General features: G+C 46.3%; 1 protein-coding gene across 2 annotated transcripts in view; it reads left to right on the top strand.

The window, feature by feature from the left end:
- Positions 1–9,528, top strand: part of HDAC8 (histone deacetylase 8) — a 213,078-nt gene extending 203,550 nt beyond the window's left edge. For both annotated transcript variants that reach the window (XM_044379335.3, XM_048213400.2), the window contains one exon: positions 8,942–9,528. In XM_044379335.3, the coding sequence (XP_044235270.1) occupies positions 8,942–8,964 (23 nt within the window). In that variant the 3' untranslated portion in view covers positions 8,965–9,528. The remainder of the gene's footprint in view (positions 1–8,941) is intronic.
- The last annotated feature ends 3,203 nt before the right edge of the window (positions 9,529–12,731 follow it).

Raw genomic sequence — 12,731 nt, 5'->3', positions numbered from 1 at the left:
GCTGATATCCTGTAAATGCCAGAAGCTTGGTGGGATTAATCCACAGCCTCGGGTTCTAATTCAGGTCAGAGGCGCAGAAGTGGTAATTGGTGGTTATACTTAATTGTCATTGAAAGGCTTTCTGATGACAGGAGGGATCTACATTCCAAGGCAAGCAATACAGTTGACAATTAAGAGCTAAAATTAAATCAGCCTTCCCTATCAGCACATGTCCAAGGCTTCATAGAAATCTTTTGTTCTGCCATTGTTCCCAGGCAGAGAGTAAGACCCTCCCCTCCTCCAAGAAACATGGTTGTGGTGGGGCAGCAGCTGGAAAACTTCCTCTAGCCCTAGATCACGCTAGATGGGCCTCCTCCCCATCTTAAAATCATTCAGAGGCTCCCCATAGCCTGTAGGATAAGGCCACGGCCTTCTAGGCCCTTGATGATCTGGCCTCTGGCCATCTCTCCAACCTCATTGCCCCCTTCCCTGACCATCATCCTGTGCTCTGGCCACAAAAACTTTGCAGTTGCTTTTGTATATCCAGTTGTGCCTAGAACATTCTCTCCCCCTTTGCCCTTAAAGATGCTGCCTCCTCTGTGAAACCCTCCACACCCTCTCAATATGCCCTTGGCACTCCGTACAGATGGGTATTTTATCACCTTGTTGTGGACTATGATGTGTTTGTCTCCATATAGACCTTTCCCACTCGACTGAGAACTTCTTGAGCTAAAGAGCTATGTTTTGTTTCTCCCCTGTGACCTCAGCACCCAGCACAGGGCCTAGCCCAATGTAGACAACAATAAAGGCTTGTGAAATGAATGCACAGAGATGGGGGACCAGGTTGGGTTGAGGGAGCTGGATGGCAGGGGGCCGGGGTGGGGGAGGGGACCGTCTAAGATTCTCAGATACTAGAAGCAGCAGAGCAGCCTGGGCAGCAGCTGTCCAAGAGAAATCCCTACAGTGATTTCTCTCAAAACGTGCCTCCTCTACCTCTGTGTGAGAGACGATTTGAGATGACACAAGGATATTTTTCATTTTAATAGTTGTATTCATTTTAGTGTATGTTTTAAAATATACCAAGCAGGGGCACTGGGGTGACTCAGTCAGTTAAGCGTCTGCCTTCAGCTCAGGTCATGATCTCAGGGTCCTGGGATCAAGTCCCACATTGGGCTCCCTGCTAGTGGGGAGTCTGCTTCTCCCTCTCCCTCTGCCTCTCCCCCCCACTCGTGCTCTCTCTCACGCTCTGTCTCTCAAATAAATAAATAAAATCTCTTTAAAAATAATAAAATAAAATGTACTAAGCACATCAAGTCTGTTGATGATGATGATTACCTACTACTACTTAGGATAGATGAGACCCAAATAGATATTAAATTTTTTTAAAGATTTTATTTATTTATTTATTTGACAGAGAGAGAGAGAGAGTGTGCACACGAGCAGGGGGAGCGGCAGAGGGAGAGGGAGAAGCAGGCTCCCCACTGAGCAAGGAGCCCAACTCGGGGCTTAGTCCCAGGACCCCAGGACCATGACCTGAGCCCAAGGCAGATGTTTAACCAACTGAGCCACCCAGGCGCCCCAGTATTAAAATTTCTAAAGTGAGTTGGTATAAAGAAAAATATTGTTACTGTCAATACAGGTGTTAAGTAGATATGACAGCATAACTGAAACGGGTACCCATATAATGGAAGTTTTGGAAACAGTTTTCAACAGTCCTAAATTGACTTCTCTGTTTCTCCATGGTGCCACTCAGCCTCCAAGGGCTCTGGGGTCACTCCAGCGTCCCTCCAGACTGCTGTGACACTGCTCATCTTCAGAACTCATTTGCCACTTACCCTGGTGGCATGGGTGCTCCTTTTGTAAGCCGATGTTGGCTCACCTCGACCACATTTATAAGAGCCTTAAGAGCAATGACCAAGCTTTAAACCTCTGCGAACAGACTAGGAGAGTGCTTTATCAGCTGCTGTACAGTTCTACAGATGTCCGTTTCTTCAATGAATATTTATTGGGCACCTATCATGTGCCAGGAACTGGTGAGGGTGCTAACAGTAGAGTGATGAACAAGACAGACAATGGTTCTGCCCTCACAAAGCTCGTGACGGAATACAGACCCAATCCCATCAATACACAAGATGTATTCGGTGTGCTGAGTGCATTGAAGACAACAAAACAGGATGATGTGACAGAAAGTTGGGGGGGGGGGTTGGCCACAGAGATGGGGCAGTCATAAGGCCTCTCAGAGATAATGTTTGAATTGAGACCCAAATGAGAAGAGTCAGAAATGGGAGTATCTAGGGACAGAGCATTCCAGGTGGAAGGAACGGTAAGTGCAAAGTGGGGGGTGGGGGGCTAAGGAGGAAAAAATTACTCGTGTGTTCCAGCAACACAAAGAAGCCCCGCGTGGCTAGAACAGAGTCAGCAGGAGGGTGGTGGTAGGAGACAGGAGACAGGTACCAGAACCGCCAGGGCTTGGCAGCTAAGGAGTTTGGATTTGATTCCTCGTGTGATTAGCAGCCATAGAGAATCTTGAACATAGCAGTGATGTGCGCTGACCTAAGTGTTAACAAAATACTCTGGCTGCTATATAGAAAACAGGTTGTAGGGGACAAGGATAGAAATGGGGAGACCAATTTTGAGACTATTAAAGTTGTCCGTGCAAGGGGTGATAGTGGTTCGGAGTAAAGTTAGAGCAGTGAAGGATGAAGGGAGGTGGGTGGACTTGGAATATATTGTACAGGTAGAACTGACAGGACTTGCTAATGGATTGAAAGGGAGGTTGTAAGTGAAGGAGGAAATACAGATGATCCCTAGTCAATGTCACAGAGAAAAGAAACCCCAAGGGAACCGTTCCCTATCTGCACTGTCCAATACAGTCACCGCTAGCCACACGTAGCCATTTAAATTGAAGTTAATTAAAATTAAATGAAATTTAAAATTCACCTCCTCACTTGCATTAGCCATATTTCAAATGCCCAATAGCCACATGTAACTAGCGGCTACCATATTGGGCAGCATAGATATGGAACAGTTTCAGTCATAACAGGAAGTTCTATTGGACAATACTGCTCTACATTTTATTTCATCTTTTTCAAGATTGATGTATCTATTTTACAGAGATTGCATGAGCGGGGGAGGGGCAGAGGGAGAGAGAGAGAGGGGAAGCAGACACCCCACTGAGCGGGGAGCCCAACACGGGGCTCTATCCCCGAGATCATGGCCTGAGCTGAAACCAAGAGTTGGACACTTGACGGGCTGAGCCATCCAGGTGTGCCGCTACTCTACATTTTAAAAAGTAAAGAATACAGGAATAAAAAGGCAAGCCACAGGCTGGGAGAAATATTTGCAAAACACATATCTAATAAAGGACTGGTATCCAAAATATACGAAGAACTCTTAAAACTCAACAATAAGAAAACAACAACCCGATTAACAAATGGGCCAAAGACCTTAACAGACACCTTACCAGAGAAGACAGACAAGTGGCAAATAAGTGTATGAAAATATGCTCACTATCCTGTCACTAAGGAATTACAAGTTAAAACAATGAGATACCACTATATGTCTATTAGAATACCTCAAAACCAAAACACTGACAACACCAAATGCCGGCAAGGATGTGGGACAACAGGAACTCTCATTCATTGCTGGTGGGAATGCAAAATGGTACAACCCCTTTGGAAGACAAGTGGCAGTTTCTTCCAACGTTTTAACGTACCATCCAGCAGTTAGTTGCACTCCTTGCTATTTACTCAAATAAGTTGAAAACTCGTGTCCACCCAAAAACCTGCATATGAATATTTATGGCCGCTTTTTTCATAATTGCCAAAACTTGGAAGCAACCAAGAAGCCCTTCAGTAGATAAATGGATAAACAAATCGTGGTGTATCCAGACAATGGAATATTTTTCAGCGCGAAAAACAAATTAACTCTCAAGCTACAAAAAGACATGGAGGACACTTAAGTGCTTATTGCTAAATGAAGGAAGACAGTTTGTAAAGGCTGCATACCCTATGATTCCAACCGTATGACATTCTCAAATAGGCAGAACTAGAGAGACAGGTCAGTGGGTGCCGGGGCTTTAGGGAAAGGAAGGGAGGCACGAACAGGTGCAGCGCAGGAGTTGCAGGGCAGTCAAGCTATTCTGTATGATACTGTAATGGTGAATACATAACATTATACACTTGTCAAAACTCAGAATTGTACAAACACCAAGAGTGAACCCTAATGTAAACTATGGGTTTTACTTAATCATCATGTGTCCGTATTCATTCGTCACCTATAACAAATGTACCGTGCTAACGCAAAATGTTGATAATAGAGGGGACGCTGCCTGCCAGGGGAGGCAAGAGGCAAGAGGATATGAGGACTCTTGGTACTTTCGGCTCGGTTTTTCTGTAAACCTAAAGGGGCTCTAAAAATAAGGTCTATTTACTTGAAAAAAAAAAAAAGGACTAAAGAGAGAGCTTACCAGCACCTAGTGCCTGGCAAAGAATAGATACTCTGTAAATGTTTATTGAACAAATGCAAGAACAAATGAGTCAGTCAGTCAGTCGATGAAGCAATAGAACCCAGGCCTCCTGAGTCCCAATTCAGTATTCTTTCTTATACACCAGAGGTAGGACGATGGGATAATGTATTGTCCAAACCAAGATATTTGAGGACGAAATGGGGTGTTGTAGGTGTAAGTCAGAACTGTCCTGGAGATAACCCAGAGATCACAAACCCGGAGCCCAGGAGCCACATCTTGCCTCCAAAATTGTTTTATTTGGCCTCACATATTGATATCTTAAAAAGTGTAAAGCAATTGTCTGCATCTAACACTGTGGAAACTTTGCATACAAATGAAATTTTTGCCTTCTCTTGGAATTTGGAAATATCTGGTCACACTGGGCCCACCTTCCTGCACAGTGGTAAATGTCTGGGACTGGGTTGCAGCTGCCCTTTTCGTGGACATGTGCTGTCCTCTGCCACAAGCCCCACCGTTCCCTCTTGTATATCCTACCCTAGGCCAAGTGTGAATTTCCATTTGTCATCTCACTTACACTGCTTTGGTTTTGTTTTCTTTTGTAATAGAATTAGGAGAAAAGGGAACTATTTCTTGTACTCATGTCATGACTCAAAATAAGAAAAAGAAGAAAGGCTCAAGAAGGCTCCATACGTCTTCCCCCCATCAGCTTGATTCACATACAGTGCATTCTTGGCCTCTATAAGCATTTGTGTTTTCCTCCTCTGCTCTGTTCTCTGTGTCTCCCCAGACCCCAGACCATGCTGGCCTTTAGAATTTTCTCGGGCTGCCACCCACTTTTGGAAAAGCTAGACATGAGGGGGAAACAATGGGCATTATTTAAGCTTACGTTTTTATTGTTACCCAAACTCAATATTGGTCATCATCAACTTTTGGCGGAAATTATTTCTGTTGTTTTTCTTAATTGCCTCCAAATGTAACTGGAGAGTGAGACAGAGCAGCAGAGCATACATCACCCACCTTTCCTTTCTGTGAACATGTGTTGTTGGCACACTTGGACATGGAATTTTGTTTATCCACGCATTCACTCATTCATCATCAAGCTCTGGCTACACTTAAGAGTTGGAAGGACCCCTCGCTTCAGGATCAGGATCCCCTATAGGTTTTCCTCAGCAGAGGCAACGTATCGTTGCAAAGGCCCCCGTGGAGATGGGAAAGTATGGGTGGGGCACGCTTAAGCGAAGGTGTTGGACTTCATTCGTAGGTAGTGAGGAGCTGCTGAAGGGTTCTTGGAGCAGGGGAGGCGTGTGCTCACAGCTAGTGATTGCGTGGAGGACAGCTCCAGAGGCAGGAGCACCAGTGAGGAGGCCATTGCATGACCCGCGTGATGAGAGATGTGACTCAGTTCAAGACAGCGGAACGGAAAGGAGAGGACAGAGTTTCGAGGCATCTTGAGGTTAGGCTTGGCGACTCATTAGATGTAGAGGAGGCTTGAACTAAGAGACGAAGAATCAAAGATTGTCCAGAGAGGATGAGCTTCAGGCTTTAAAACACCAAAAACATGATCCACAAAATTAACTTTTGTTTTGTAAGAGTTAAGAGAATGATGGGACACCTGAGTGGCTCAGTCAGTTAAGCATCTGCCTTCAACTCAGGTCAGGATCCCAGGGTCTTGGGATCGAGTCCCACATCGGGCTCCTTGCTTAGCGGGGAGCCAGCTTCTCCCTCTGCCTGCCGCTCCCCCTGCTTGTGCTCTCTTTCTCTGGCAAATAAATAAATAAAATATTTTTTAAAAAAGGAAATAAGAGTTGAGAGAATGAAAAGACGAGTTACATATTGAGATAAAATATTTGCAAATCTTATCTCTAACAGCTCTGTATCTGGAATATATAAAGAACTCTCCAAACTCAACAGTTAAAAAAAATCCAATTAGCAAAAGACATGAGGAGGATATACAGAGGGCAAATAAGCACATGAAAAGATGTTCAACATCATTAGCCATTAAAAAAATCCAAACAGAGACCATAGTGAGAGATCTCTACACACCTATAGGAATGGCCAAAATAAAAACTAGTGACACCACCAAATGCTGACAAAAATGCTGAGAAATGGGACGCCTGGGTGGCTCCATCGGTTAAGCGGCTGACCCCTGATTTTGGCTCAGGTAGTGATCTCAGGGTCCTGGGATCGAGCCCTGAGTGGGCTCTGCTCTCAGCAGGGAGTCTGCTTATGGATTTTCTCTCTCCCTCTGCTTCTGCCCCTCCTCCCACTCGTGCTCTCTCTGTCTGTGTCTCTCTCTCCAATAAATAAATAAACCTTTTTTAAAAAATGCTGAGAAACTAGATCCCTCATACATTGCTGGTGGACATGCAAAATGGTATGACCGGAAAACAGCTTGACAGTTTTCAAACCAAACATGCAACTACCGTAGAGTCCGGCAACTGCACTCTTGGGCATTTATCCCAGAGAAATGAAAGCTATGTTCACACGAAAACATGTACATGGATGTTCATAGCAGCTTTCCGTGTAATAGCCCCAAACTGGAAACAGCGCGTGAATGGTTAAACACACTCTGGTGCATCCAGACCATGGACTCCTACTCTGTAGTAAAAAGGAACCAACCTAACATACAACAACTTGGACGGATCTTCAGGGCACAATGCTGAGTGAAGAAAGCCAATCTCAACGGGTTATATACAAATTTAGAGAACGAACGGGAGACCAGATTAATGGTTATCAGGGAGTAGGGATTAGAGGGGAGTTACCATAACAAGGTGGCAGGAGGGAGATCTTTCTGGTGGTGGATGAAGTTCTGTATCTTCTTGTGGTAGGGATTACACAAATCTACATGTGATAAAACTGCAGAGAACCATACACTTACAGACACACACACACACACACACACACACACGTGCGTGTAAAACTGATGAAATCTGAATATGGTCTGTGGTGTTGTACCAGTGTCAATTTCCTGAGTTTGAGATCAAATAATCATGATGAAAAATGTTGCCACTTGGAGAAACTTGATGAAGGGTACCTCTTGATATTGTTTTACAACCTCATATAAATCTATGATAATTTAAAAATAAAAAGTAAAGTAACACCCATGCAAAAAAAGGAATAAACTGTTGATACACCTAAAAGTTTGCATGACACACAGACATTGCACTGCGTGAAAGAAGCCAGTCACGAAAGGTTCCGCACTTTCTTTTCTTCCATTCATACAACAGTCTCAAAAAGGCAACACTTACAGTGATGAGAATAGGTCAGTGATCGCCAGGTGGTAAGTGGCAAAGGAGAGGATGTGACTACCAAGGGATAGCACAGGGAATTTTGGAGGGTAATGGGACTGTTCTGTGTCATGAATCCATACATGTGTTAAAACTCATAGACCTGCACATACAAATCAAGTCAAATTTCCTGCACGTTAATTTAAAATTAAAACTGAAACTAGAGAGCCACCTGGCTGGCTTAGTCAAAAAAAAACATGCAACTGTTGATCTCAGGGTCCTGAGTTCAAGCCCCATGTCAGGTGTAGAGATTACTAAAAAATAAATAAATAAACTTTATTACTAAAATAAATAAATAAACTTTAAATAAATAAATAAGACTAGATAGGCAAGTGGGTGCTGATTTGTTTTTTCCCTTCCTTCCTCCTTCCATTCATTCAACCGTTTATTGAGCACCTGCTGTGTGTGAGGCACTGGGCTAGACTTTGGCAATCAACCAAAAGTAAGACAGCCCGGGTCCCTGCCCTTGTGCCTTATTCTTCCTGTGTTGGAGGAGAAGTCAGTAGGGTCTGGAGCCAGTGTTTGCTTGGGGAAGTGTGGCAAGGGGAAAGCTGTGGAGAGACCAAGTGAGCAGATTTTTCATTCGTGGAGCTCAGTCTTGTAGGACTTCAGGGGCTCACTTTTCCCTAAGAGGCTCTTAGCCTGAGGGCAGGGGAAAGTCCCCAGTTCATGTTCTGTAGGTGGTCACAAGACAAAAAGCTAGGGGGGTTGTGCCCAGCCAGCTAAGCCAGGAAGAAAGGTTGAGGGTGGGGGAAGATTTGATGCAGTTAGTGAAGTGTGAACTCTAAAAAGCTGCCTGAATGTGTGTGTGTGTGTGTGTGTGTGTGTGTGTGTGTGTGTGTGTGGCTTAAAAGAATCCTTTGTTTAGCTCCTGACTCTGTGGATTGGCAATTGGGCTGGGCTCAGCTGGACGGTTCTTCTGCCGGTTTTGGCTGGGTTCACCCAGCACTGCTGTCAGCCGGCTGCCGAAGGCCTCACTCACTGGTCTGGTGGGTAACTGGCAGTTGCCAGGGTAACTCAGCAATATGTCTCTCACCGTCCAGCAGGTTAGCCTGGGCTTGTTCATTCGTTGGGGTCTCTGGGTTCCCAAGAGCAGCAAGAGAACAAGCCCCAGAATGTGAGTGCTTTAAAGAAAAAAACAGCTGTATTGAGGTATAATTCACATATGTTACCTGAATTTGAATTTTGTTTTCTCTCCTGTTTGCAGGGAATCTGAAGCATGTGGTCTAGTTGACAAAAAGAGATCAGGTTTCCAGAGCCGAGGAGCAGCGCCTGTAATGAAGACGGCGTGTTTATGCGAGCAGTGTGTGGAATTTGTGACTGCAGGGGAAATTTGGAAGAAATTACTTCCTGAAAATTTCCAAGGGGCACCAAGTGGCAGCTGGCCTCCTGGGGTGAGACAGGCAGGCACCCCAGAGGCCTCAACTAGGCCTAGGGGAAGAGAGAGATTTCCAGCATTTAAAGTGTTTATTTTTTAAAAAAATACACACACACACACACACAACACACAAATGCCGTTTTTAATCTTTGAAAATTATTTTTAAGCAAGTTGGGGAGGGGGTATTTTTATTTTCTTAAAGGAGACATCAGAAGCTGGAGAAAAGCACGGAGCTTTGGTCACTGGTTTGCGTGGTGGGGGGAGCCAAGAGACAGGGTTTGGGCCTCAGGACCATCCAGATGGACTGTTAGGGGAGGGGGACTGATCAGCGGACGGGGAGGTGGGGAGAAAGCTACCTGTGTTGTTTTTAGGATTCTGGATCTATTTTGTTTTTTAATAAAATCTTGGAAAACCTACCTCTTCGTCCCATTGTCCTCGTCGTCTGGTGCCCCTGACAGCACTCACAGTTCTGAACATTTCCTCTCGACGAAGTATCAAGAATAACACTGATGCTTCCACAGTTTGTTCCCCACCGGCCAGGGAAGCTGACTCTGGGTGCTGGATCCCCCACGACCCCCACCCCCACTCCACTGCACCCCACCACCACCACCACCCCCCACCCTCACGGAGGAACTAAAGTGTCCCCACTAAGTCCTGGCGACACAGGGCCGAGCTCTGTCCTGTGCTGGGGCCCATCCAGGTTTCATGGGAATATAGGCACTGCAACCAAGGAGAGGGCACGCTGGCAGCCAGGGAGGAGCTCTCCGTGCCTGGGGGGCGACTCAGGGACAGCAAGGGCAAGGTGGCCTGCAGATCAAGGAGAGGCATTTTGATGGATAGCAAGGATGTTTCCCCCTTCGAGGGTAGGTGATCAGCACACTTGATGCAAATGGGCTACAGTTGTTGCTGTCATCTGGGGGCGGGAGGAAGAGAAGGTGGCAAAATGGAGATGGGAGGTTGCCCGGGTGACTCAGTTGGTTAAGCGACTGCCTTTGGTTCAAGTCATGATCCTGGCGTCCTGGGATGGGGACCTACATCAGGCTCCTTGCTCAGCGGGGAGTCTGCTTCTCCCTTTCCCTCTGCGGCTGTTTCTCTGTCAAATAAATACATAAAATCTTTTTAAAAAAAAATGGAGACGGGCAGTAACCAACGAGATGAGGAAGCAGAAGGGACAGCAAAACATCACGATCTGATCACTCTATTCCCTGAGTATTCATGAAGCTCCTCCAGCTACGGGGCCTGGGATAGGAAACAAGGACACAGCCCCATCCTTGCCATCTAGGAACTCCCAGACAGGGCAAAGGAAGGCAAGAACCAGATCCCAACGGATTTCGCACTCTGCTACCAACCTGAACCCAGAACCAGGGGAGCATGGAGGAAAGAGCAATGCAAACTGCCAGGACAGCATCCCGGAGCCTTTCAAAGGGGGTGATATTTGAGCCGGGCCTTGTAGGGTGAGTTGTAGTTCTCCAGGCCTCCGAGAGGGGGATGGGCATTCCGCAGAAGGGAGTGGAAAAAGCCTTGACCGTATCCGGGATGGGAATAGCCAAGCTTTTATTAAACAGCATTGGGGCGCCTGGTTGACTAGGAATACCAGTCACTCCAAATGCCCACTATTCTAATTATACATTCTCAGCTTAAGGGCAGTTTTACTTGTACCAAAAAGAAGAGGGATTTAAAAAAATAGAATAGGGGGGAGACACTGAATGGGGCAGTTGGGGGTGGAGGGAGGCCAAGGAAGGCAAAAAGGGAACTCCGAATTCCTAGCCTACTAGAGACCACCCAGCAAGGTTTGTTGTCTCAAAGGCTTGCTTGGTCCGGTTGCAGGCTCCCCTATCCCAATCCTCTGTAGAGGATCCATCTCCAAAGCCATCACCCCAAATTCCTGTGAAGGCCTCCGCCCCAAGAGGCAACCACCCGGTAAAGTGGGAAATGCTAGTGTCCCAGTTTCCTTTCAAGGGGAACGGACCCGAACGAGAAGGAACTTTTTCCCATGAACAGCTGGTGCCACCTTCTCCAGGCCGTGACGGGTACCGCCGCCTGAGCCCCAGCTCTGACCCAGTGCACCAGAGCACACTCTAGAACCCACCCCTGCGGGGCCTCCCAGGGGCCAGGCCTGGTCCTGAGAGGGCACCACCTCAACGGCCTTCAGGATTCCCTCTCCCTTGATGCTTGGTGAAAAATTAAGCCTGGGGCTCCTGGCCGGCTTGGTCGGTAGAGCTTGTGACTCGTAATCTCGAGGTTGTGAGTTCAAGCTCCACATGGGGTGTAGAGATTACTTCAAAATAAGATCTTTTTAAAAGGTAGGCTAAAAATAATCCCACGTACAGAACTAGGAATAGCTTTACATTTTTAAAAATTAAAATCCAGGAGCGCCCGGGTGGCTCAGTCAGTTAAGCGGCTGCCTTCAGGCTCAGGTCATGGTCCGGGGATCCTGGGATCGAGCCCCGCGTCGGACTCCCTGCTCATCGAGGTGTCTGCTTCCCCCTTTCCCTGCCCCCAGCTCATGCTCTCTCTCTCTCTCTCTCTCGCTATCTCTTTCTCTCTCTCTTTCAAATAAATAAATAAAATCTTTTTAAAAAATTACAATTAAAATTGCAATACCCTAAGGTGGGCACAGCATTCCCAAAACCAGCAAGACAGACTGAGCGGCCGCGTACACTCTAAATTTAGTCATCAAATTGTACACATTGTTTAAAAGATCTTTTATTTATTCATTTGAGAGAGGGAGACAGACAGAGCACAAGCAGGGGGAGAGGCAGAGGGAGAGGGAGAAGCAGACTCCCCGTGGAGCTGGGAGCCCAACGTGGGACTCAATTCCAGGGCCTGGAGATCAGGACCTGAGCTGAAGGCAGCAGCCCAAACATCTGAGCCACCCAGGCGCCCCCAATTGTACACATTTAATATGGGCCGCTTTTAGTATAACAATTATACCTCAGTAAAGCTGCTTAAAAAAAGAAGAAAAGGAAAGAAAGAAAGAAAAAAAAAAAAAGAATTGCTCCGCTAAGCATTATCTTAAGTGCCTAAGGGTAAAAAAGACTTGAAGGAAATACACCAAAATATTTACTGAAGTGGCTTCTGTGGAGGAGGAAGGTGTAAGGATTGGTTTAATTTTTGTTCCTTCTCCTTTTCGATATTTTCCAAATTTTCTCTCGTAGCACATTCTCGTTCTATAATTGGAAAAATAAACTTTAAAAAAAGAAAGAATTGATCTGCGGGGAAAGTTACAGATCAAAGTAAATTCAAGACACCCACTGAGGAAGAGTTTGTGCTCAGGCCCTGGGGCTGTTCTAACCACCCAGGAGGTTCTGAGCTGGCAAGGAAGATGGGTCCGGCTGGAGGGCTCCTGATTTACAATTCACTAGGCCAGAGGGGGCCTTTTCCGGGTTTGGTGGCTGGAAGGTGGGGCAGCTTCGTACCCGGTGTGAGCCAGCCTTGCTTCAGGAAACGCCTGCAAGGAGCGGCCCTAATAACCATGATAATAACGCAGGGCAAGCATCGGAATAGGCCGCGGCTTACAGATCGCTCTCTTTTCTACTCCGTCACTCTCCACCCCGCTGGCTGGCTATTAGCATCCCCACTTTATAGATTAGCAAACCGAGGCAGCAAACCGTGGAGT

This window comes from Ursus arctos, chromosome X, assembly GCF_023065955.2.
Source record: "Ursus arctos isolate Adak ecotype North America chromosome X, UrsArc2.0, whole genome shotgun sequence".
Taxonomy (NCBI): Eukaryota; Metazoa; Chordata; class Mammalia; order Carnivora; family Ursidae; genus Ursus; species Ursus arctos.
Note: the sequence above shows the minus strand (reverse complement) of the source record. Positions and strands in the feature narration are given on the sequence as shown.